At 45.8% G+C, this 21906-nt stretch overlaps 1 protein-coding gene across 1 annotated transcript in view; it reads left to right on the top strand.

Annotated features, from left to right (window-relative positions):
• The window catches only part of LOC137424457 (AP-1 complex subunit mu-1), a 100006-nt gene that overhangs the window by 37732 nt on the left and 40368 nt on the right, over positions 1-21906 (top strand). Inside the window, exons 5-6 of the mRNA XM_068111929.2 lie at positions 13265-13409; positions 13560-13686. Coding sequence (XP_067968030.1) covers positions 13265-13409; positions 13560-13686 — 272 coding nt within the window. The remainder of the gene's footprint in view (positions 1-13264; positions 13410-13559; positions 13687-21906) is intronic.

Here is a 21906-nt window from a genome sequence, read left to right as displayed (position 1 = left end):
TACAGGACTGGTGTCGGAGATGCGACGCCTGTACTGCCAAAAAGGGACCAGCACGGAGGATGAGGGCCCCCCTTCAATTACACCAGGTGGGGGCCCCCCTAGAGCGGGTGGCCATGGATATCCTAGGCCCACTACCCCGCACCCGCCTAGGTAATAAGTACATCCTCGTTGTGATGGACTACTTCACCAAGTGGCCGGAGGCCTACGCCCTCCCCAACCAAGAAGCAGGGGTGGTAGCGCAGGCCTTCGTGGAAGGATTTGTGTGCCGGCATGGGATTCCACAGGAGTTGCACACCGACCAGGGACGAAATTTTGAGAGCAAATTGCTAAAAGATGTGTGCAATCTCCTGTCAATTCGGAAAACCAGAACAACGCCTTTAAGGCCTCAATCTGACGGGATGGTGGACAGATTCAACCGAACTCTAATCCAACAACTGGCACTGTTCACCGCCACCCGTCAGGATGACTGGGACGAACATCTCCCTTATTTGCTCATGGCCTACCGAACCAGCCAGCACGGGGCCACCGCATGCAGTCCAGCGTTGCTTATGTATGGGCGGGAGTTACGGGCTCCCGCCGACTTGCTATGCGGTCCCGTGCCAGACACAGTGGTTAACCCGCCGAGGGAGGGGTACGCACGTCACCTAGAGGAAGGCATGGAGCTAGTCCATGCCGTCGCCCACCGCCAACTCCATCTGGCGGGGGAGAAGATGAAGCGCAGGTACGACCACCGGAGCCAGGGGAGTCAGTACACTCCGGGGATGAAGATTTGGTTCTTCAATCCCCGGAGGAGGAAGGGTAGGTGCCCGAAACTCACCTCTCCCTGGCAAGGCCCGGGGGTCGTCCTGTCGCAAGTCTGTGACGTGGTAGTAAAAATCAAAATGGGGCCACGAGCCCTCCCTCGGATCGTCCACGCCGACCGGATAAGGCCTTACACCGGCGAGCAGGCGCCCCCGTGGATTGCCTCGGCTTTAGATGCCGAGGCGGGACCCAGTACCTCTGAATAAGGGGGGCTTATTAGTGCCAGAGGACTGGGGGATTGATGAGCGATGGGCCCGGTGGGTAAGGGTGGCATCCCTGCCACCCTTCCCATAGTGGGGCAAATGCGCAATAGTTTATGGGGTGTATGGCAGTGAAAACTAGCCCGGGTGGGTTAGGTTATATTGTGTGTAGGGACCTAGAAGAGGACATTAGGTAACGTTAAGTTTAGTTAGTGACTGATACCTGTAGTGGGGACGCAGGTAGATTAGAGTGGATGATAATGACGAGGGAGCGCAATAGTTTAAAGGGACGACTGGGAAGCGCAAGTTTCAGAGGGGAGTAGTTAGCTGAGATGATGCCGTGTGTGTGAGAATTGAACAGGTGTGATTGCACAGGTGTGCAACTGGACAGGTGTGTGGAGCAGTGTATGAGTAGTGAGTGTTGTGGATCAGCGCGAATGCGCTTGGGGAGAGAAGGGTGCAGGTGGCACCAGGGGTGAGAGCACAGGTGTGCAAGTACAGGTGTGTGGAATACATGGAGCAGGGAATGAGTGGTGTGGAGAGAGTTGGAGTAAGTGGTACGGAGTGGTGTGCATGGTGCGAAGGTGTGGATGGGGGAAGAGTGGACCCCTTTCACGAGTACCCGGGGCGGGTAGTGTAAGTGTTAGGTAGAGGGTATAGGTAAATTGTGGTTGGATATTGGCATTTGTGGTGCGGTTGCAGAATGGTATTGTGGATGGGTGCATTAGTGTTGTGGAAATGGCTGGGCGTGTAGCCTGTTAGTGTGTGTAGTTGGTTGGGCACTCCACCACTGTGAGGATGTCGGCCAGGTGAGGCCGCAGGTGGGCTCTGGGAGCCGTTAGTGTCAGTGGGGCCCGAGGATCCGGAGGACGGACCCGGGTAGCCCAGTGCCAGAGAGGGCACCGAGTGGGGAGAGCGCCAGAGGGCCTTCCCCAGGTAGTTAGGTTAGGGTAAGGAGCAGGTAAGCTCGGAGGCAACTGCAGTGGTGGAGGTGTGCAGGTGGGTAGACCTGCTGGGAGAGCTACACGTCACAGCCCAGAAATTGTGCGAGGGCACCGGGAGATGAATCGGGGGAGTGAGACCCCAAATTGAAAAGCACCACAGTTTGGTCAATGGGAATTGGTTTTTAGAACCCATAGTGTAAGAGGGCCAATGGTTTGGCAGGAGAAAGACCCCGGGTAATGTAAAGTTGTTAAAGTCATTTAGGAAATAGTTAGGATTGATGAACCTGTCGCACCATACGCAGCCACTTACCTGAGGTGATGATGATGACTCCACACCTGTGTTCCTTTGTTCTGTGTGCAGGAAGTAAGGATTGCTGTGTGGATTGGTGAGACGCATCACGACGTGGATGAGACATTGGGGTGATTCCATCTCTCCCTCCTTAGGAGGGACTGATGATGAATTGGTGATGGCAAATTTTGATGTTGAATTGGAGATGGCAAATTTTGATGAGAGTTGGAAATGGCAAATTTGATTGGTTAGGAGGGAGAGAAGACGAATTTGGTTTATGGGAGGAACGGGGAAGACAGTAGGGACGTTTGTTGATTTGTAAAGTAGATGTTTATGGGTAGTGTTGTGTTTTGTGGATACAGTAAGGGGTAAGGGAGGGGCAATGTAGGTTACCTGGTGGGGGGGGGGCGTACGGTAGGAACGTACCTGTCTCACCTGGTTCCCATGTGCCCCCAGTGTGCATCATCTTGTATTGCGTGCACTTTTGCGCCCTTACCACCTTACTCACTTGTCTTCTTTTTTTGTCTCCCACCTCCGAGGATCTGGCTTTGGGGCAGAGAGAGAGGAGAGAGAGGTGCTGGCTCCGCAGTTGTGGGCCTGCACTTTCGCTGCTTGCTGCCGGGATCGATACACCATATGGACCGCAATTTTTGTGGCCGCCCACCATGGACCGCAGTCTTTTGCGGGCAAGCACCACCCGTTGATGGACCTATGGGTCAACGTGGCACCTATGCCATACAGGTGAACCACTAATAGTTGGCCCCCTGACGGCCACAATTTAGAAATGGACGCGGTTGGCGCCTTTCTTTATTTTTAAAGAAGCCAGAAGGCCAAGTGCTCCATGAAGGCAAGACCAGCGGCAGAACATCGGCTGGCTGCGACACCACCGGTGATTATTGAACACTTTACTGGTGCACCGGATGGTGCTGACTGTACATGATGGGGTGGTGCTTTTGGTGCTTGGATGGGGTGCTCTGCACATTATTAAAGGCCGTAGGGCCACAGAGCACTCGTGGGTTGGTGTATCGATGCTGGCATGCGTGCTCTCTCTATGCATAACATCTGCATGTGTTCCTCCAAAAACAGGTCCTGGATCGTAGTGTAAATATCAGTGTAGTCTTGTATAAATGATGCTCCCTACCGGCTGTATGTTTAGTTTGAGGATTCTTTCCGCGATTCGGTTATCCTGTGGGTGTGTTTCTGTGAGGAGAAGGGTGCAACGTCGCAGGGGGACATATTTACTCATTTGTGAAATCTGTAAAACTGTCGCACTCAGGGTAGAGTTAATAGTAGAGGGAACGACATCTGAGTGCCACACTAAAGTAGGTAAAAATTTATCGGGTCGGGGCGCCCCGAGGTAGAGAAGGGTGCAATGTTGCGGATATGGGATTTGGCCTCCATCCATATCCGCTTGTAAATATTCCCCTATTTCCCCAATACTCCCCAACTATCCCCAATCCCCCATTCCCTAGTCCCATTGTCTGTAAACAACACTCTGTAGCCCCGACCTCCCCCTATTTCCCCCATTAAATGTCGCATCCAGGTCCACCGCATCTCACGTAGACAACTATAGGACATCTTGCTAGTTATTCTTAGTCTATGTCAGTTAAGGACTCGTTTCCATTAATTCTGACTCTTCGTTGCACCAGAATGTGATTGTATGGCACCGTTCGTGAGTTTAGGACCTCCCAATACCTCCCCGCATCTCTTCCTCATGGAATAACAACACCAACAACAACAACAGCGGGGGCGGCGCGGCGGCGGCGCGGGGAGTGTGCGTCCTCACTCCGGCTTGGTTAGCCGCCATTGACCATGTGCTCCGACGGGGTTACCACACAGGGGCTCACTGTCAGCTCCTCGTCAAGGGCGGAGCCCGGTAACCCCCCGCACCCAATAAGAAGTGGCGGACCGATTCCATCTGGGGCGGAGCTAACGAGCCGAGGGCGTGTCACTCCCCGCTGGACATGCGCAGGAAGACGGAGGTGACGTCAGATGCGCCTCAGCTACGAAGAAGAAAGGACGCCACCTCCTAGCACTGAGAGATACCTCCCGCATCTCTGGACCGGACCGAGTCGATTCTGCCCCTGAGCCAAGGTGCACCTTGAGCCATCGACTACCTGCCCTTCCTTGCCATCAATCCCTGTGTGAGTCAGTCTTGTCCCGTTTGTCTGTGGTCTGTCGGGGCTAAGATAAGACCGTGTCTAAGTGCCCACCTTTCTGTGCTGTACCTCTTGTGCCGTGTAATCTAAACGTTCTGCATACCCCATATTATATCCTCCTCCGGAGGTCTTGAGAACTGTACCCCTGGTGTCGTGTCATTTAACCCAGCCGTTGTGTCCTTTCCTTCATTGATCTAGCGTAGCGCGATTCGGCCAACGTTCGAGTGTAATCGGGTAACTTGTGCGAACACGGCGGCCATTCCGCTCGGCCCATCATAACATCTAAGTCGTGTCCGTAACAATATATATATATATATATATATATATATATATATATATATATATATATATATATATATATATATATGGGGGGGATAAGGCTTTAAACGCCTCATACACCATGTGACTCAGGTCACCTGATATGTTGACTGAATGGATATTAAATAATGTGGATAGGTTGTTATATAACTCTTGCTCGCTTTAAGCCAACCTTGAGCAGATTAACGGTTGGGACCATGATTTTATTATGTATCCTTTGACTTGTATGCTTATATAATCATTGTTTGCCCTTGGCTCGAACATGCTTTACTGCCCAACTGTAACAGAATTGAGAAACTGTAAACTCCCTTGTGAAACACATCCCCTGCCCTTGGAGCAAACCTGGCTTGTATAAAGATATGGGCCTGGGAATGTCACAATAGCTTACTCTCACATTTTTGCCTCAACCTCAGCACTTCTACAGGAAAGGATCTCGACGGGGGCTGTCAAAGCCCATCATTGCCCCTTCCTAAAGGTCACCTCTTTAGCGGAGACTTTTTCTATTATTCTGCCTATATAAAGGATTGTGTTTCAGAGTATTTTCAGTGTGGCTCGGACTTGCACTGCTTTACGTGATAAAGCTCTGCATTTCGGTCATGATCCACATATATATATATATATATCTATATTATAATAGCCGTAGATGATTCTGTCTGTCTGTCTGTCTATCTGTTGGGTGTCTGTCCGGGGTGTGGCTTACTCGGTTTGCAGAGTAGCTCCACCCATAGCTCCACCCATTCTGGGAGTGGCTATAAACAAATATCCACCATTTTATTAACTCGCATAGCTTTGAGTCCTGTTTTGTAGGCCCGTGGTGTCTTGCTCTCCCCCAGTTTTATTTCAAATCAAATTCGATAAATCATTTCATTTTTCACAGTCGCTAACATAGTTTTAGACTCGGTTGAAAAAAAACGGGAAGAAAATCCGATGAAAGTTGCCGTTTATAGAACGAAATGAATTCTCAAAGGCCTGTAACTTCAAGGCCATTGAGTCTCTCTCACGCCTTTATCTCCAATCTAACTCACCATATGATTTCATTTTTATCGATGGTTTTACTTTTAGACTCGGTGTCAGCAATAATTGAGAACAATCCACACACGCGGGAAAATGCAGAGATATATTTTTTAAAATCGCGTCATGGTGTATCATACACCGCCCAACATGACACCGCCGGCAATGTGTCGATATATATTAAACATTCGCTTTTGCTTTTCCGTTATGATATATTACTATTTCGTTTGATGATAGTCGTCACAAAAACGTCAACAATGATGCCGACATATATTTCTTCGTTTTTATTTCATTCAACATATTAGCCGGAAGTAAAATATGTTTCAGGAAATTACCGAGAGATATTTCTTCGTTTTTTTTATTAGTTATGTGCGCATACACTTTAAATAGGTTTATTTGAAATCTTTAATTTTCCACAAACATTCCACACACGCGGGAAAATGCAGAGATATATTTTTTAAAATCGCGTCATGGTGTATCATACACCGCCCAACATGACACCGACGGCAATGTGTCGATATCTATTTTAAATTCGATATATCATTTCATTTTTCACAGTCGCTAACATAGTTTTAGACTCGGTTGAAAAAAAACGAGAAGAAAATCCGATGAAAGTTGCCGTTTATAGAACGAAATGAATTCTCAAATGCCTGTAACTTCAAGGCCATTGAGTCTCTCTCACGCCTTTATCTCCAATCTAACTCACCATATGATTTCATTTTTATCGATGGTTTTAGAGTCGGTGTCAGCAATAATTGAGAACATTCCACACACGCGGGAAAATGCAGATATATTTTTTAAAATCGCGTCATGGTGTATCATACACCGCCTAACATGACACCGACGGCAACGTGTCGATACATATTAAAAATTCGATATATCATTTCATTTTTCACAGTCGCTAACATAGTTTTCGACTCGGTTGAAAAAAAACGGGAAGGAAATCCAATGAAAGTTGCCGTTTATAGAACGAAATGAATTCTCAAACGCCTGTAACTTCAACTTCAAGGCCATTGAATCTCTCTCACGCCTTTATCTCCAATCTAACTCACCATATGATTTCATTTTTATCGATGGTTTTGGACTCGGTGTCAGCAATAATTGAGAACATTCCACACACGCGGGAAAATGCAGAGATATATTTTTAAAAATCGCGTCATGGTGTATCATACACCGCCCAACATGACACCGACGGCAACGTGTCGATATATATTAAAAATTCGCTTTTGCTTTTCCGTTAAGATATATTACTTTTTCGTTTGATGACAGTCGTCACAAAAACGTCAACAATGATGCCGACATATATTTCTTCGTTTTTATTTAATTCAACATTATTAGCCGGAAGTAAAATATGTTTCAGGAAATTACCGAGAGATATTTCTTCGTTTTTTAAAATTAGTTATGTGCGCATACACTTTAAATAGGTTTATTTGAAATCTTTAATTTTCCACAATATAATTTACTTGCCATTTATCATTTGATGATTACGAGACAAATTCCTCTTGAGGATCGTGACAATTCATGCGCTGCGTGGAAACTTCTATTTCCAAAATGAATGAGACGATCGATGAAGAACGCAGACTTGAACAGGATGCAGCAAGAAAACGAATGAGACGGGCGAACGAGTCCATCGACGAACGTCAATGCAAACTTGCGGGGTCACCCGTGGGAATCCCACGGGCATGGATGTGTGTGACATTTCGACATATTGAGTTAGATGCTGCACATTCATTTTTACAAAATGGTTACTGGCTAATTAATTATTAGTTAATTAGCTAATTACTTACATCAGATCCAGAAATGGTGTAAAAACCACCGTTTAGAGGCCATTTTTCCCCGCAAAGCGGGGGTTGGCCTTTTCGGGGACCGTGGTAGTTGTTTTTTTGTCCCCTTTTTGAAGCAATGTTTTACGGCCGGATGCCCTTCCTGACGCCAACCCTTTTTGCCGCCTTCAACGACAAACAGGGAATTACCAGTGAACTGGTACTCAATTAGCCGACCTCGGAAGGATGACAGGCTGAGTCAACCCCCCTGGCATTAATTCGGCGATCGACCGAGATTCGAACCCAGGATCCTAAGCCGGCACCCTAGCCGCTAGCCCAACACCAGAAATGGTGTCATGAACACAATTTATTTACGCACAAGCACAAAAGCAAGACGGGCCGATTTCCGATTCCGACGGGCCGACGGGCGAGACGGGCCTATTTCCGATTCCGACGGGCCGATTTGGAGCAAGAAAAAGAACGAGACGGGAGAAAAAGGAGAGAAACGAGACGGGGAAAGCCGATTGGAGAGGCGAGTGAGGCGCGATTGGAGAGGAGTGTGAGGCGCGATTGGAGAGGAGTGTGAGGCACGATTGGAGAGGAGTGTGAGGCGTGATTGGAGAGGAGTGTGAGGCACGATTGGAGAGGAGTGATTGGAGGGGAGTGTGAGGCACGATTGGAGAGGAGTGTGAGGCACGATTGGAGAGGAGTGTGAGGCGCGATTGGAGAGGAGTGTGAGGCGCGATTGGAGAGGAGTGTGAGGCGCGATTGGAGAGGCGTGTGAAGGATTGGAGAGGAGAGGAGTGTGAGGGATTGGAGAGGTGAGGGATTGGAAAGGAGAGGGATGTGAGGGTTTGGAGAGGAGAGGAGTGCTAGGTGGAGAGAGGAGAGTGTCAGGTGGAGACAGGAGAGTGTCAGGTGGAGACAGGAGAGTGTCAGGTGGAGAGGAGTGAGGGGTCACATATTATGTGAAATAACTAAATTCACACCATTTCTGGATCTGATGACTTGCCAGTAACCATTTTGTAAAAATGAATGTGCAGCATATAACTCAATATGTCGAAATGTCACACACATCCATGCCCGTGGGATTCCCACGGGTGACCCCGCTAGTATTATATATACTAGGGCATGCCCGTACTATATATAAGCTAGGACGTGCCCGTACGTGGGTGCCCGTTCCTTGCCAAAAAAAAAAAAAAAAAAAAATTTGTGTAGGGGTGTGTGTGTGTAAACATCCTAGGGCGTGCCCCGACAGACCAGTGCCCGTACGTGGGTGCAAAAAAACATGCGTGCAAACAACAACAACAAAAAAAAACTTTGAAACCACGTGGCAGTAACGACCACAGACCCCCCCCCCCCCTCTATTTACATGAATGGTTTGGTCCATTCGCAACGACCACAGAACCCCCCCCCTCTATTTACATGCAATGGTTTGGTCCATTCGCAACGCCAAAGCGAACGGCGAACGGCTAAATCGCCATAGCTCGGTAAGTACTTGTCCGATTAATTTCAAACCTTGAAAAGGCACATCCTCGGGTCCCCAGCAATATACCTGGCAAGTTAAAAGTATATCGGACCCGTGGTTGTCGAGAAACAGCGGTCACAGACAAACAAACAAACGTACAAACGTACAAACGTACAAACGTACAAACGTACAAACAAACACACAGAGATTACTGGAATTATAGATATATATATATATATATATATATATATATATATATAATTATATATATATATATATATATATATTGTTGCGGATCTCGAATTACGGCGCTCCCCTTACCGAGGGGGGTTTAATCCCCTCGTCTATTAAGCTGGCCATCCGAGTCCGAGAAGATATCACGCTCCTTTGCGGGGTTGAGATTGACAAGGGTGACTGGTCAATGGGTTCCCAGATACCTTCGCCAACCTCTCCGCAAAGTAGGACGATACTTCTGCCTGAGCCACGGACAAGATGGAAGATTGCCGAGCGGTTTAGCAATCCGAAGCTCGAGCCATTAGCAGAGAGACTAACCCAATTCTGAGCGGTTCCTATATCGTGCCACCGATATTCAATTGGGGACAGGACACAAGCGATCGGGTGAGAGGAACCAAAGTAAAGCAAGAACAAATATAGTTTATTAATTATTTACAAGAAACCCGAAGAGGAAATGAAAGAAGTGAATATACAAGAAGAAGAAGAAGAAGCAGTGACACAGGGCAGCCTTAAACAGCCTTTTATTATCACACACCCAGGACAATACAAACACACTTACACGAATGGGGTGGTGGTGGTGGGAAGGAAGAGAAGGGTCCAAGCAGATGGTTCCAGGCTCCGGGTCTGCTGCGAGGAATGGCAGGCAGCTGCGCGTGTCGTTGGTGCACGACCGGACCTTACATATGCGAGGGGCGGGGATGCTGCATGCATATAGCGTGCCGAACGCTCTCAAACCAAACGGCAGTTCGTATCAAACGATCGTTCCAAGCGATCCTCTGCGCAGTGTTCTTATCATCCGCCATCTCTGCGCTTTTCTCTCAATCGCAACGGTCCCCTGCGCAGTTCTTCATCAATGGCCTCCCCTCGCGCATCTCTTGCATCTCTTTATGTTTGACTCCTTCTCTCTCCCTGGCGCATCTCTCAGGTTTGACTCCTTCTCTCTCCCTGGCGCATCTCTTCCAGGGGGCTTGGCGCTTGCGCTTTTATAACCCGTTTAGAAATCAAGCCGCGCTTCATTGAGCCATGCCTATTAACGAGCTCACCTCAGCCCTGGTTGGTCAGCGAGGGCTCACTGGCTCCACCCTCGACGGCTCGTGGGCGAGGCCACACCTCTTCCCGTGGCTCCGCCCCTTCTTTCCTCGAGCCGACCGCATGTTCAATGGCGTTTGGAGCGAGCGATAAGGCAGCGACGACAGCAATAAGATAATGTGACACCATTGGGAAGGACAAGCCCCGTCTGTAGGTGCTATTGGCACTTTTGGAGAGAGAGAGAGATTGGGGGTAATTGAAGGGGCCTAGGTTATTTGATTAATACAACGCAGAGTCAAACTATTGGGAACAGATCCTTAACTAGAACACATATTCATGAAATAACTAAAGAAGAAGCCGATGGTGTGCTACGTGTTGCTCGTGGCCTAACTAGGGTGCAACCTTTGACCTTTACACCAAAAATGGGAATATTTACAGGGGATTATTTATAAGGGAATATTACAGATATTTACAAAGTGGAGGGTTCTAAAAACCACAACAATATATTTAATATGGAATATTTTTTTTGTGGGGGTGAACTTACTTTTCAAGATGACTTAGAACCAAAAGCTCATTGGAATTATGTTGAAATTATTCTAGATTTTGTTAATGTGAGCTTCAAAAGAAACAAAAACCACGTTTGACATTTCGAAGCAAATAAATTGATCCTTGAAAGTGATGTAAACTGATATCGAACTCTATTCACGGACAGTACTGTGTTAAACTTCTGTACGTTTTCCAGAAGTATCTCTTTATTTTGCACATTAGCCAAAATTTTTTTCAACAAAAGCTAAATTATGACCGGGATTACGGGCAGTAAAATTACAGTTCAGTACTTCGTGTAACCCCCACGAGCATTCAGTAGAGCACGCACACCTCGAGGCATGCTGTTCACGAGATTTGCCATGGTTTGGACAGGAATCGCTTGCCATGCAGTGACAATAGCCTGCTGCAATTCACGCACAGAGGTCGGCTGCTGGTCCAAGTTGTAGATTTGACGCGTTAATTCTGCCCACAAGTTCTCTATCGGATTCATATCCGGGGACATGGCAGGCCACTCCATATGCTTTACACCACGGTCAGCAAGAAAGTGTTGGATCATGCGAGCACAATGAGGCCGTGCATTGTCATCTTGGAAGACAAAGTTTCCTCGAAAGGCTGCATGAGCAAATGGAAGCAATGTTTCTTCCAGAATGGCCCTGTACTTGAACTGGTTCAGGTTTCCATTCAGAACAACCAGGTCAGTTTTGCCCCCTGCATGAAATGCAGCCCAAACGGTCACCCGCACCACCTCCAGCTTGGACTCTTGGCACTATACAATCTTTGTTGTGGGCTTCATGCACTTGTCTGCGCACTCCGACATGGCCACCTTGACGATAGACCAGAAATCTAGACTCGTCACTGAAGATCACGTGATTCCAGTGTCCTGGCTGCCATTGACGGTGCTCTCTGGCCCACTGCAATCGGCGCTGGCGTCGTTGTCTGGTCAGGCGTGGCTTTCTCAGGGGACGCGTGGCACGATAGCCTGCTTGAACCAGTCGTTGGTTGACTAGCCTTCTGGATACAGGCTCATTTGTCAGTTGCTGCCATTCAGCCCTAAGCCGATTAGCTGACTTGGTACGGCCATTGCGGACTAACCGGTGCAGCTGGCGATCATCCCTCCTTGTGGTTCTGCGGGGACGTCCTGGCCTCAGTATTGGAGTAGGGACACCCCTCTGAGCATTTCGTTTCAGGATCTTTGACACCTGACCTTGAGTGATGCCATACTGCCGAGCAATAGCACGCTGTTTCATGCCGTAATTTCGTAAAGCCACCACTCCATGACAAACAGCATTGTCGAGTTGACGGACCATCTCCAGAGGAAGTGGCAATAACTTTTGGAGACGTGCAGCAGTTGTTTTCCACTAATACAGAACGCAACAACCCTTGTATACCCGACTGTGAAGCCAATCATCAAATGCACCTGTCCGTACATTTTGCCATGCCACCTGTGATATAATCCTGTTGTTGACTTCTTGCTGCGACAGACAATCAGTGACATGTTTCTTTTAACAAAGACATTACCGAAGGGTAAAAGAAACTCACCAGATTGATATACTGAGTTCAGAAAGTAAACCCGTCAAGAAAAAAAATATTCCATATTAAATGCCAAGTCTGTGTATATATATATCTATATATATATATATATATATGTATATATATATATATATATATATATATATATATATATATTTATATATATGTTTCCTTGTATTTATATTTATTTATTTATAAATATATTTATTTTAATATATTTATATATATATATTATATATATATTTATTTATTTATATGTATACATATTATTATACACACATGCACATGCACGCTGACGGAGGTGATACTTTGTGACCTGGGAAGGTTTCGTTCCACCTTCTGAAACCTGCATATGGAGATACCAACAAACGATACACACATTTCATGAGATATTTTTCAATCGTTTTATTTTATTTCTCAGCACCAGCTACCTGACATATACATGGTCTTGCTTCTCTTTTTTGTCTATATGAGCGAGACTCATGGAAGAGCAAGGTTGAACTGAAAGTGGAGTCGTGGAGCTACAATTGTGCTCACTCTGTCCACGCAAGGGTTGCTGCCTCTTCGAGCATACTGCCCCGTACGGGGACTTAAAGCCAATTGCCGTGTTTGCAGTTAATAATAATAATAATTCATTTATTGTGTTGTATATAATATTAAAGATCCAACACTATCTTTTAAAAAAAAAAGGAGGTTCAACACTGTGTTCTGCTATCCTGAAAAAAAATCCTCTGCTTCAGAGAATAATGGGATGGGATTAATTTATTTATTTTCTGGTGGGTATTCGATTGTTCTTTTTCATATTCTCAAAGGTTGTGTTGACCGCAGCTATGCGTTGTCCGGGTTGAACACGTGTATCCTTAGATTGCCATTTTACTTTCCCTGAAAGCTGCCATTGGTAAGTACTTGGAAAGATGTGATATTAACAGGTGCAGAATTGGCAAGTATGCTCACAGAGTATGTAATTTTCAGGTACATCACTCAGGAAGGGCGTTGCCTCGAAGTGGCACCACGACCACCTGCAACAGTAACCAACGCGGTGTCGTGGCGCTCAGAAGGGATAAAGTACCGTAAAAACGAGGTTTTTATGGATGTGGTGGAGTCTATTAATATTCTGGTAAGACACTTGTGCACCTCAACCTTCTGAGTTGTTTACTGTCAGGAAATGTGATGGCAGTCGTTAACCAAACTCGATGACACATCAATCAATCACGTTTCTCTTATGCACCTGTCAGCTAACCATCATTCTCGTGTTTTCTATTGGCAGGTGAGTCAGAGTGGTGCAGTGCTGAGGAGTGAGATCTTGGGCACCATAAAACTGCGTGTGCATCTCTCTGGAATGCCAGAACTGCGCCTTGGCCTCAACGACAAGACTCTTTTTCATCTCACAGGGCGTGAGGATTTCAACACATGGATTGCACCTTAAAACACACACCCACACCAATACCAAATCTCATGGACGATGAACCTCTTTCATAGATGTTGCTTTTAGGAAAAAAAATCAAGAGAAAAGTTTATTCATTAAAAATAATATATATATATATATACACACACACACCATTATCTATCTGTGGCTGGCTGTCTGTCTTTGTTCCTTAAACACGGCTATATCTTTTTAAGTGATAAGCTCCAAACTCGAGGTACAAATACAAGTTTGTGTGAGGGGTAACGAAGGCCATTTAGCCGCGGCCTCACACGGGGGTGTGTGGGGCAGAGGCGGGCATACATTCTCCATGTAAATGTGGATTGGGAAGCGCCACCTGGTGGTGATAGCATGGTTATTGAAATTTCCCTCTTTACCTGGGCAATGCTGAAGTTAAAGCACTCTTTGTACAGGTACATTTGTCCTCCTTTCCTCCCCCCCCCCCCCCCCCCCCCCCCCCCCCACCTCCAAAATGGAGAGGCCTATTAAAGCTCCCCCTGAAAAGATGCATACGCAGTATATCTCTTGCTCTCCCTTTCCCCTCCTGTCCCTCCCCTTCCTCCTCCTCCCTTCATCCTATTACCCCCCTCCACTCCTCCCCCTACCTGTCCCCTCCTCACCCTTCCCTTCCCTCCCCTCCCCCTTCTAGCAGCAAGAGATTTGATGACTAATTGGTCCGTCAGCGAAGCAATGGATAGGCTCTTCTGGTCCCTGTATAATGGAGGGAAAGTATGTTTTATATATATATATATATATATATATATATATATATATATATATATATATATATATACGTATGTTGGATGTTTCATCCACCACTCTGACTTTGCTTTTTTAGGAAGAGAAGGCAAGTTGTTTCAGAGCAATTGCCTATACCACATGATTCAGTGTACCATGGCAGGGAAGAAGGGTAAATAAGGAGATTAGATGGATAATTAACATCATGGGCAGTACATATAGAAGACCAGTCCTGAAGTGAGTTGAAATGATGAAATGAAGCATGTGATGAAATGAAGCAATTTGAGCAGAGGGGGAATAGTTGGCATTTGTTGGGAAGGTTATAATCACCAAGTCCAGAAGGGAGGATTTTCCATTGGGAGAAATCCGGGTTGGAAAGTTCACAGATTGAGTCAGTCCTATGGAGTCACAGAAGTCCTTTGCTGGAATGCTATTGCTGGTGAGAGAGGTACCAACACCCAGCCAATTTGCATGGTGACAATTGAAATCACTACATGTGAGGAAGAGAGAGAGAGTTCGGATGAGTGGTTAAAAGTTTTAGAGAGAGAGAGAGAGAGAGATAGATATAGATATATATAGATAGATATAGATAGACATAGATAGATATAGATAGATATATAGGTCTGTAGATGGAGTCATCACTTTTTGGAGGAGGGTAGAACACACAGACAGACAAGAGGTGGGAGTGGAGGTGAAGTCACAGCCGGTTACTCCTGGATGTTTGGAGGCACAAGATCAGTATAAGGGTAGTGAGAAATTGAGATGTTGATGGAAAGTGCAACTCCACTGCCAGGGCGTGGTTCGGGCCTATCAAATTGGAGGAGACAAGAGCCAGTGAGAGACACGAAGGAATCAAGGACGTCCGATGGGAGTAAGGATTCTGTTAAACAGATGATGTCTGGTTTACCGGCAGTGGCCTGGATTGAGAGATCTGTCAGGTTGGAGTGGAGACCTTTGATCTCCAGGAACAGGGGAAGAAGCATTGGGACAGTGCGGGACTGGGGGTGAGGGGCTCTTGGGGACAGGGTGTGGGGGTGGCTTTGAGGTGGCAGGGTGAGGGGAAAGGTTTGAATGTGTGGGGTGAGGATGGGTGCAGAAAAGGGGGACATAAGCTTTGAGGGGTAGAATGAGAGGGAAAGGAGAAAGAGGGGCCATAAAGTGGAGCGATGCTGATTCCAAATTCCCAAATTGGACAACAGGCAACAACAGGCATTTTAAGGCCATTTTCCCTGCAAGAGCGGCGGTTAGCCTTGCGGTCCCCATGACAATCTTCTCCATTTTGCCCTATTTTCTGCATCTCCCCTTGTTAACCCCCTTGCCCGCATTTCTTCATCAACCATCTTCAGCCAAGTCTTTCTCGGTCTTCCCCGTCCTCGACTTCCTTCTACATTTATTTCCATCACTCTTCTCAACCAGTCACTTTCATCCTTCCTCAACACATGACCAAACCATCTCAAAATGTTTCCCTTCACAGCATCCATCACAGGCTCTATTCCCATCATCTTTCGCAATTCATCATTTGTCTTCCTCTCTCTCAACGATACTCCACACATCCACCGAACCATTCACATTTCCACCCTTCCCAGCCTTCGTTGCTGCTCTACGTTTATTACCCATGTCTCGCTCCCATAAATCATAACACTTCTCACACATGCAGCAAACACCATTCCCTTTAGCTTCAACGACACTCTCCTCCTTGTCAGTACGCCACTCAGTTCCCGAAACTTCTTCCATGCACATCTCACTGCAGCAACTATTGCCGAGTCTGATCCACCTTCTCCATTCAGCATGTTTCCTAGGTAACAAAATGTTTTCACACCTTCCAGCCTCATGCCGTCTCCAAGATCCAACTCAACATTTCCTCCATCTGCAGCTCCCTCTGTGCACACCTTACATTTGAATGTAGCTGCCACACTGGTTAATGACCCTCTCAAACCCTGCCGCTCCATTCCTCTTCCCTCAGATCGGCAGTCTGCAGCCTCCTCACTCTCTGAAGACCTGGACAAAATCACAGACTGGTCAAACAAGTGGAACATGTCTTTCAATCCTGACAAATCTCACACTCTTACTATGTCTCTCCGAAAAGATCGACTGGACAACCCTCCCATCTACTTTCTCAACAATCCTCTCCAAGAAGTTCTGTCGCTCAAGCTTTTGGGTCTCACTATCTGCCATGATCTTTCTTGGGAAAACCACATTTCCAAGCTGGCCTGCAAAGCCAGTCGCCGACTGGGCATCCTCCGTCGTGCGAAGTCCTTCCTAGGCACACCTGAGCTCCTCACCACATACAAGGCTTTCATCCGCAGCTCAATGGAATACTGTTCTCCCCTATGGGCTGGTGCTCCTGCCTCACACCTAGCTCGGCTTCACGCTGTTGAAACCAAAGCTTTCAGAATCATTGGAATCTCCCGCGATGAAGCTATCTCTGAGGGCCTTTCACTCACTCACCGCAGGCAGGTAGGTGGTCTTTCTGTCTTCTACCGACTCCTCTCCAGCCTTGCTCCCCCAGCTCTCTCTGTGCTCTGTCCCCCAAATATTCCTACAGGTCGCACAAGATCTGCCAGCAAGCCTCTGATGGTTAAACTGCCAAAATCTCGGCTCTCTGCTCACCTTCACTCCTTCATTCCTCTTTTCTCCCGCCTCTGGAACAAACTCCCACACTCCCTTCAATCCCACTCCTCCCTCCAGGTCTTTAAAACAGCTGTTCACCACCATCTCTTATCTTCCCCCATCCAAAACCTTGATCTTTTCTACCCCCACTAATTCACCCCAGATCCACCTTGTTTGTAATTCCAACTTCTTTCCTGGTAGTCCTGGCAGTGTCCATATGTTTTATGCCTCTCCCACCCCCTTTCCCATGCCTCCCCCCCAAAGCCCTCTCCCTCCCACAGTTCTCTCGATGTCTCCATGTCTCTCGGTTCCTGCTCTCAAATGTTGTGTTTGTGTCCTTCCCCCTCTCTCCCCATCTTGTCTACCGCTCCCGATGCTTTTTGTTTTATGTGTCGGTTTGTCGGTTATGTGTCGGTTTGTCGGTTTGTCTTTCTGTGTGATAAATGTTCGCTCCTTCACGAGCCTCGATCTTGTATCCAAAAAAAAAAAAAACCACTACATTTTTGATGAACCCACTCAGCGCACGTTGTACATTGAATGGAATTCACTCCAACACCCTTCCTGCACACAGCACACGGCCACTTCCCAGATCTTTCCACCTCAACACATGCTTTACCACTTGCCATTACCTTCGTTTTTCCGATATTCACCTTCAGACCTTTTGTCTCCATACATTCCTTCCACTTGATCATCTTCTCCTTCAGTCCATCCATACTTTGTGCAATCAACACCAGATCATCTGCATACAACAACTCCCACGGAAAACCCTCCTTTACGTTCCGAGCCAGCACCTCCATCACAGCTACAAATAGTAGTGGACTTAGTACCGACCCCTGATGCACTCCCACCTTCACCTCAAACTCCCCACTGTTCCCGTCCTTCGTCCTTACAGCTGTGCACGCTCTTTTGTACATTGCCATCACCACTCTGATCAACCATTCCTCCACTCCTAACTTCCTCAGTGCCCATGTCACTACTTCACGTGGAACCCTATCGAATGCTTTCTCCAGATCAACAAACCTAAGAAACAACTTCTTCCTCTTCTCCATGTACTTCTCCTGCAACTGCCTCACAATAAAAAGCGCATCTGTCGTTCCTCTTCCTGGCATGAATCCAAACTGCATTTCGTCAATCTTCACTTTCTTCCTTATCCTCCTCTCCAACACCCTTTCCAATACCTTAATTCCATGCTCCAATAACTTTATCGCTCGATACAAGCCACACTCCAGAGGGTCACCTTTCCCCTTGTATAGAGGGACGAGGGTACTCAGTTCCCAATCCACTAGAATGCGGCCTTCTTTCACCACCAGATTGCAGATCTCTGTCATTCTCGTCACACCCCAACTTCCTGCTGCCTTCAACATATCTCCAACAACTCCCGTCGGCCCTCCCGCTTTTCGACCCTTCATTGCTTTTATCACTTCTTCAACTTCCTTCTCGGTTATCTTCACTGCCGGTCCTAAAACTGGGTTACTCTCTATGTTGCCATCCCATTCATTCTCTGCATTCAACAGTATTTCCATATATCTCTTTCATCTTCCTTTAATTCCATCTGGGTCCACAACGATTTGTCACACTTCATCCTTCAAGCAACTCACCCCCATCACATCACACCTCTCTTTCGCTATCTGCTTTGCAATCCTGAATACCGCTCTCTGACCCTATTCCAAATCCAAGCGTTCTCCGAACATTTTCCTACATGCCTTCTGTGCCTTTGCTATCTCTTTCTTTGCAGCCTTCTTGGCTGCCTTATAACATTCATGCTCTGCCTCTTCTGGCCCCATACCCTCTGCCTTCTGCCACTCCTTGAACTTCTTCCTCTTCTCCTCAATCTTCTTTCCAACTTCATCATCCCACCACCATGTTTCCGAGTTCTTCGGTGGTCCTTTTGTCCATCCACATACCTCACCAACGGCTCCCAACACACTATCTTTCATTGACATCCAAGCACTTTCAAGCTCAACCACATCATCCTCTACCCTACTCAGCCTCTCTTTTAATGCCTCCCTTACTGTCACCTCTTTCAACCTCCACACCTTCATTCTCGGTTGGTACTTCACCCGCCGAGCTCTCCTCGCACCTTTCACCCTTATGTCGCACACAACCAAGTGGTGCTGTGAAACAGCCTCCTCCCCTGGGATCACCTTTGTGTCCCGGAAGTGCCCCCTATCTCTCCTACGAACCAGCAGGTAGTCAACGTTTGTCGTCGACCCACCTGACGTGTATGTAACAAGCTTATTATCCTCTTTCTGGAACTGAGTATTACAAATCAACAAATCAGCTCCATCAGCAAACTCCAAAATCCTTTCACCTTCTCCATTTCTCACACCATATCCGTAACCCACATGAACTCCCTCAAAACCGTCCATACTCCTTCCCACATGTCCATTTAGGTCTCCTCCTACCACAACAACTTCCTCATCTTTCACATTTTCCATCAGCTTCTCTATAGCACACCAGAACTTGTCCTTCTCTTCATCGCTCCGACCAACCTGCGGAGCATATCCCGAGATCACGTTCACCAAGAGCTTTCCAATCATCATTTTCACCATCATCAACCTATCCCTCACTCTAGTCACACTCACCACACTGTCTACAAACTCCTCAGAAAACAGCACACCAACGCCATGAACGCCCTCCGGCACCCTTGCCACACAAACTTGTCTTTCTGTCCCTGCCTCCCCTTCACCATTCTCACACCACTTCCCTTCCATCTCGTCTCCTGCACACAACAGATGTCCACTCTTCTTCTGACCAATACTTCCACCACTTCTCCTGATCTCCCTGTCATTGTCCCTAAATTCCATGTCCCAAACCTCAGAAACCGATCTCCACGTCGGGCATCAGACGTTTCATCGTCATAAATGGAGTGATTTCCACCCTTGCTTCGATCGGGTTCCCCACCTTGAGTTTTGACGAGAGGGAGTTGGGTCCTCAACGGGGTACTTTGGGCTGTACCCTGCCCATATGTAGTTATGATTGTCATGGTTCTCTTTTTGAGGCAATGTTTTTATCGCCGGATGCCCTTCCTGACGCCAACCCTTTTTAGTCGCCTCTTACGACACGCAGGGATACGGTGTACCTATTCTAAACCGGGGTACACACCGGGACAAACGGAGGTAAAGATCATGGGTTTGGCGGTAAGAATTTATGATGGGTGCACGATGAAAGGTGGTGCTGTAGGTGATAGAGGAGGGTTGGTGGAACATTTGCTTAGCTGACAGACCATTTTGGAAATAAATATTTGTGAAGAAGAAGAGTAGGAATAAATCTTGGTTGAAAAAAAGATCACGTGGGGTACTCCTGACAGAAAAATAAGGAAAGTAAAGCATCAAAAAAATTTTTCTGCTTTTAATGGAGAACTTGAGAAACCTTTATTTCCAATGAAGGTTCAGTTTGGAGACATGGAGAAAAGCGGAAAAACAATGGAGTACAGGAAGTACAAGCAGAAAGAAAGTCAAGTGGAATGAGATTGTGGGGTGGAAAAAGATTTTTTTTTTTTTTTTTTTTTTTGGAAGTGAGGAGAGGAATAGGAAGTTAAGGAAGGAAGTAGAAGTACATTACGGAAGTAGAAGAAAAATATTTTGGAAGTGAAATATGAATATGAAAATAATATGAAAGATGAAATAATAATAAATAATAATATATATAATAATATGAAAAATAATAATATGAAAATAATAAGAAATATGAAAATAATAGTACATTAAGGAAGTAGAAGAAAAATATTTTGGAAGTGAAATATGAATATGAAAATAATATGAAAGATGAAATAATAATAAATAATAATATATATAATAATATGAAAAATAATAATATGAAAATAATAAGAAATATGAAAATAATAGTACATTAAGGAAGTAGAAGAAAAATATTTTGGAAGAAAGAAGCAAAACGAGGAAATGGAGACAAAATGAACACCAAATATTAAGGAAGTAGAAGAAAAATATTTTGTAAGAAAGAAGCAAAACGAGGAAAATGGAGACAAAAGGAACACCAAATATTCTCAGTTGCTATCTGAGGAGTGGCTAAAGTAGGCCTTGAACAACACAAAAGCAGACAAGAAAGCATCTGAAAATGCAAAGCCTGTCCGCGTCTTTTTGTATTCAGACGTCTTCTTCTTCTTCCACATGCCCAAAATAAGGAAAACAGTTTAACAAAAAATACAAAATGAAAGTTTTTGATTTTATACAGCCTTGACCTTTCTGCTTTTGATCTAAAAAAAAAAAACCCCATCAGCTTGTAGCTTTCGATTGGTGAGCCAATTCAGTGACCTAACATGCAAATTCTTTAAATTTCAGGTCAATCAGATGAAAATTGACAATTGTATGTGACTTTTTATGTGACCTTTTTATTTTTCACGTGAAATATATATTTTATTATATTTTTATGTGATATGTAAATATATATTATGTTTATTTTATGTGACCTTTGACCTTTTGACCTTTGACCAAATTATTAATTTGCCTTCTCCATATTCTCATAATAAAGCTTTGTTGAAAATTTCATGACAAAATTCAAGTGGTAAATTTAAATTTCAGGTCAATTGGATGAAAATTGATGATTTTATGTGACACTGACCTTTGATCCTTTGAACTTTTAACAAAATTATTAATTTTCCTCCTCCGTATTATCATAATAAAGCTTTATTGAAAATTTGATGACAGTAGCTCGAATGGAAAACAAGTTACGGCCCGGACAGACGCACAAACTCATAGACAGACAGACAGACAGACACACAGAAGTGATTACAAAACCCCGTCTCCTGCACAGGGACGGGCCAATTAGACAAATACAGCACAACGAGGTAATCTTCAACATGGTACATTGGACGGAAACACAA

The sequence above is a fragment of the Myxine glutinosa genome, chromosome 1 (assembly GCF_964187855.1).
Source record: "Myxine glutinosa chromosome 1, kmMyxGlut1.1, whole genome shotgun sequence".
In the NCBI taxonomy this organism is placed as follows: domain Eukaryota; kingdom Metazoa; phylum Chordata; class Myxini; order Myxiniformes; family Myxinidae; genus Myxine; species Myxine glutinosa.
This window is presented reverse-complemented; position numbering and strand designations above follow the sequence as displayed.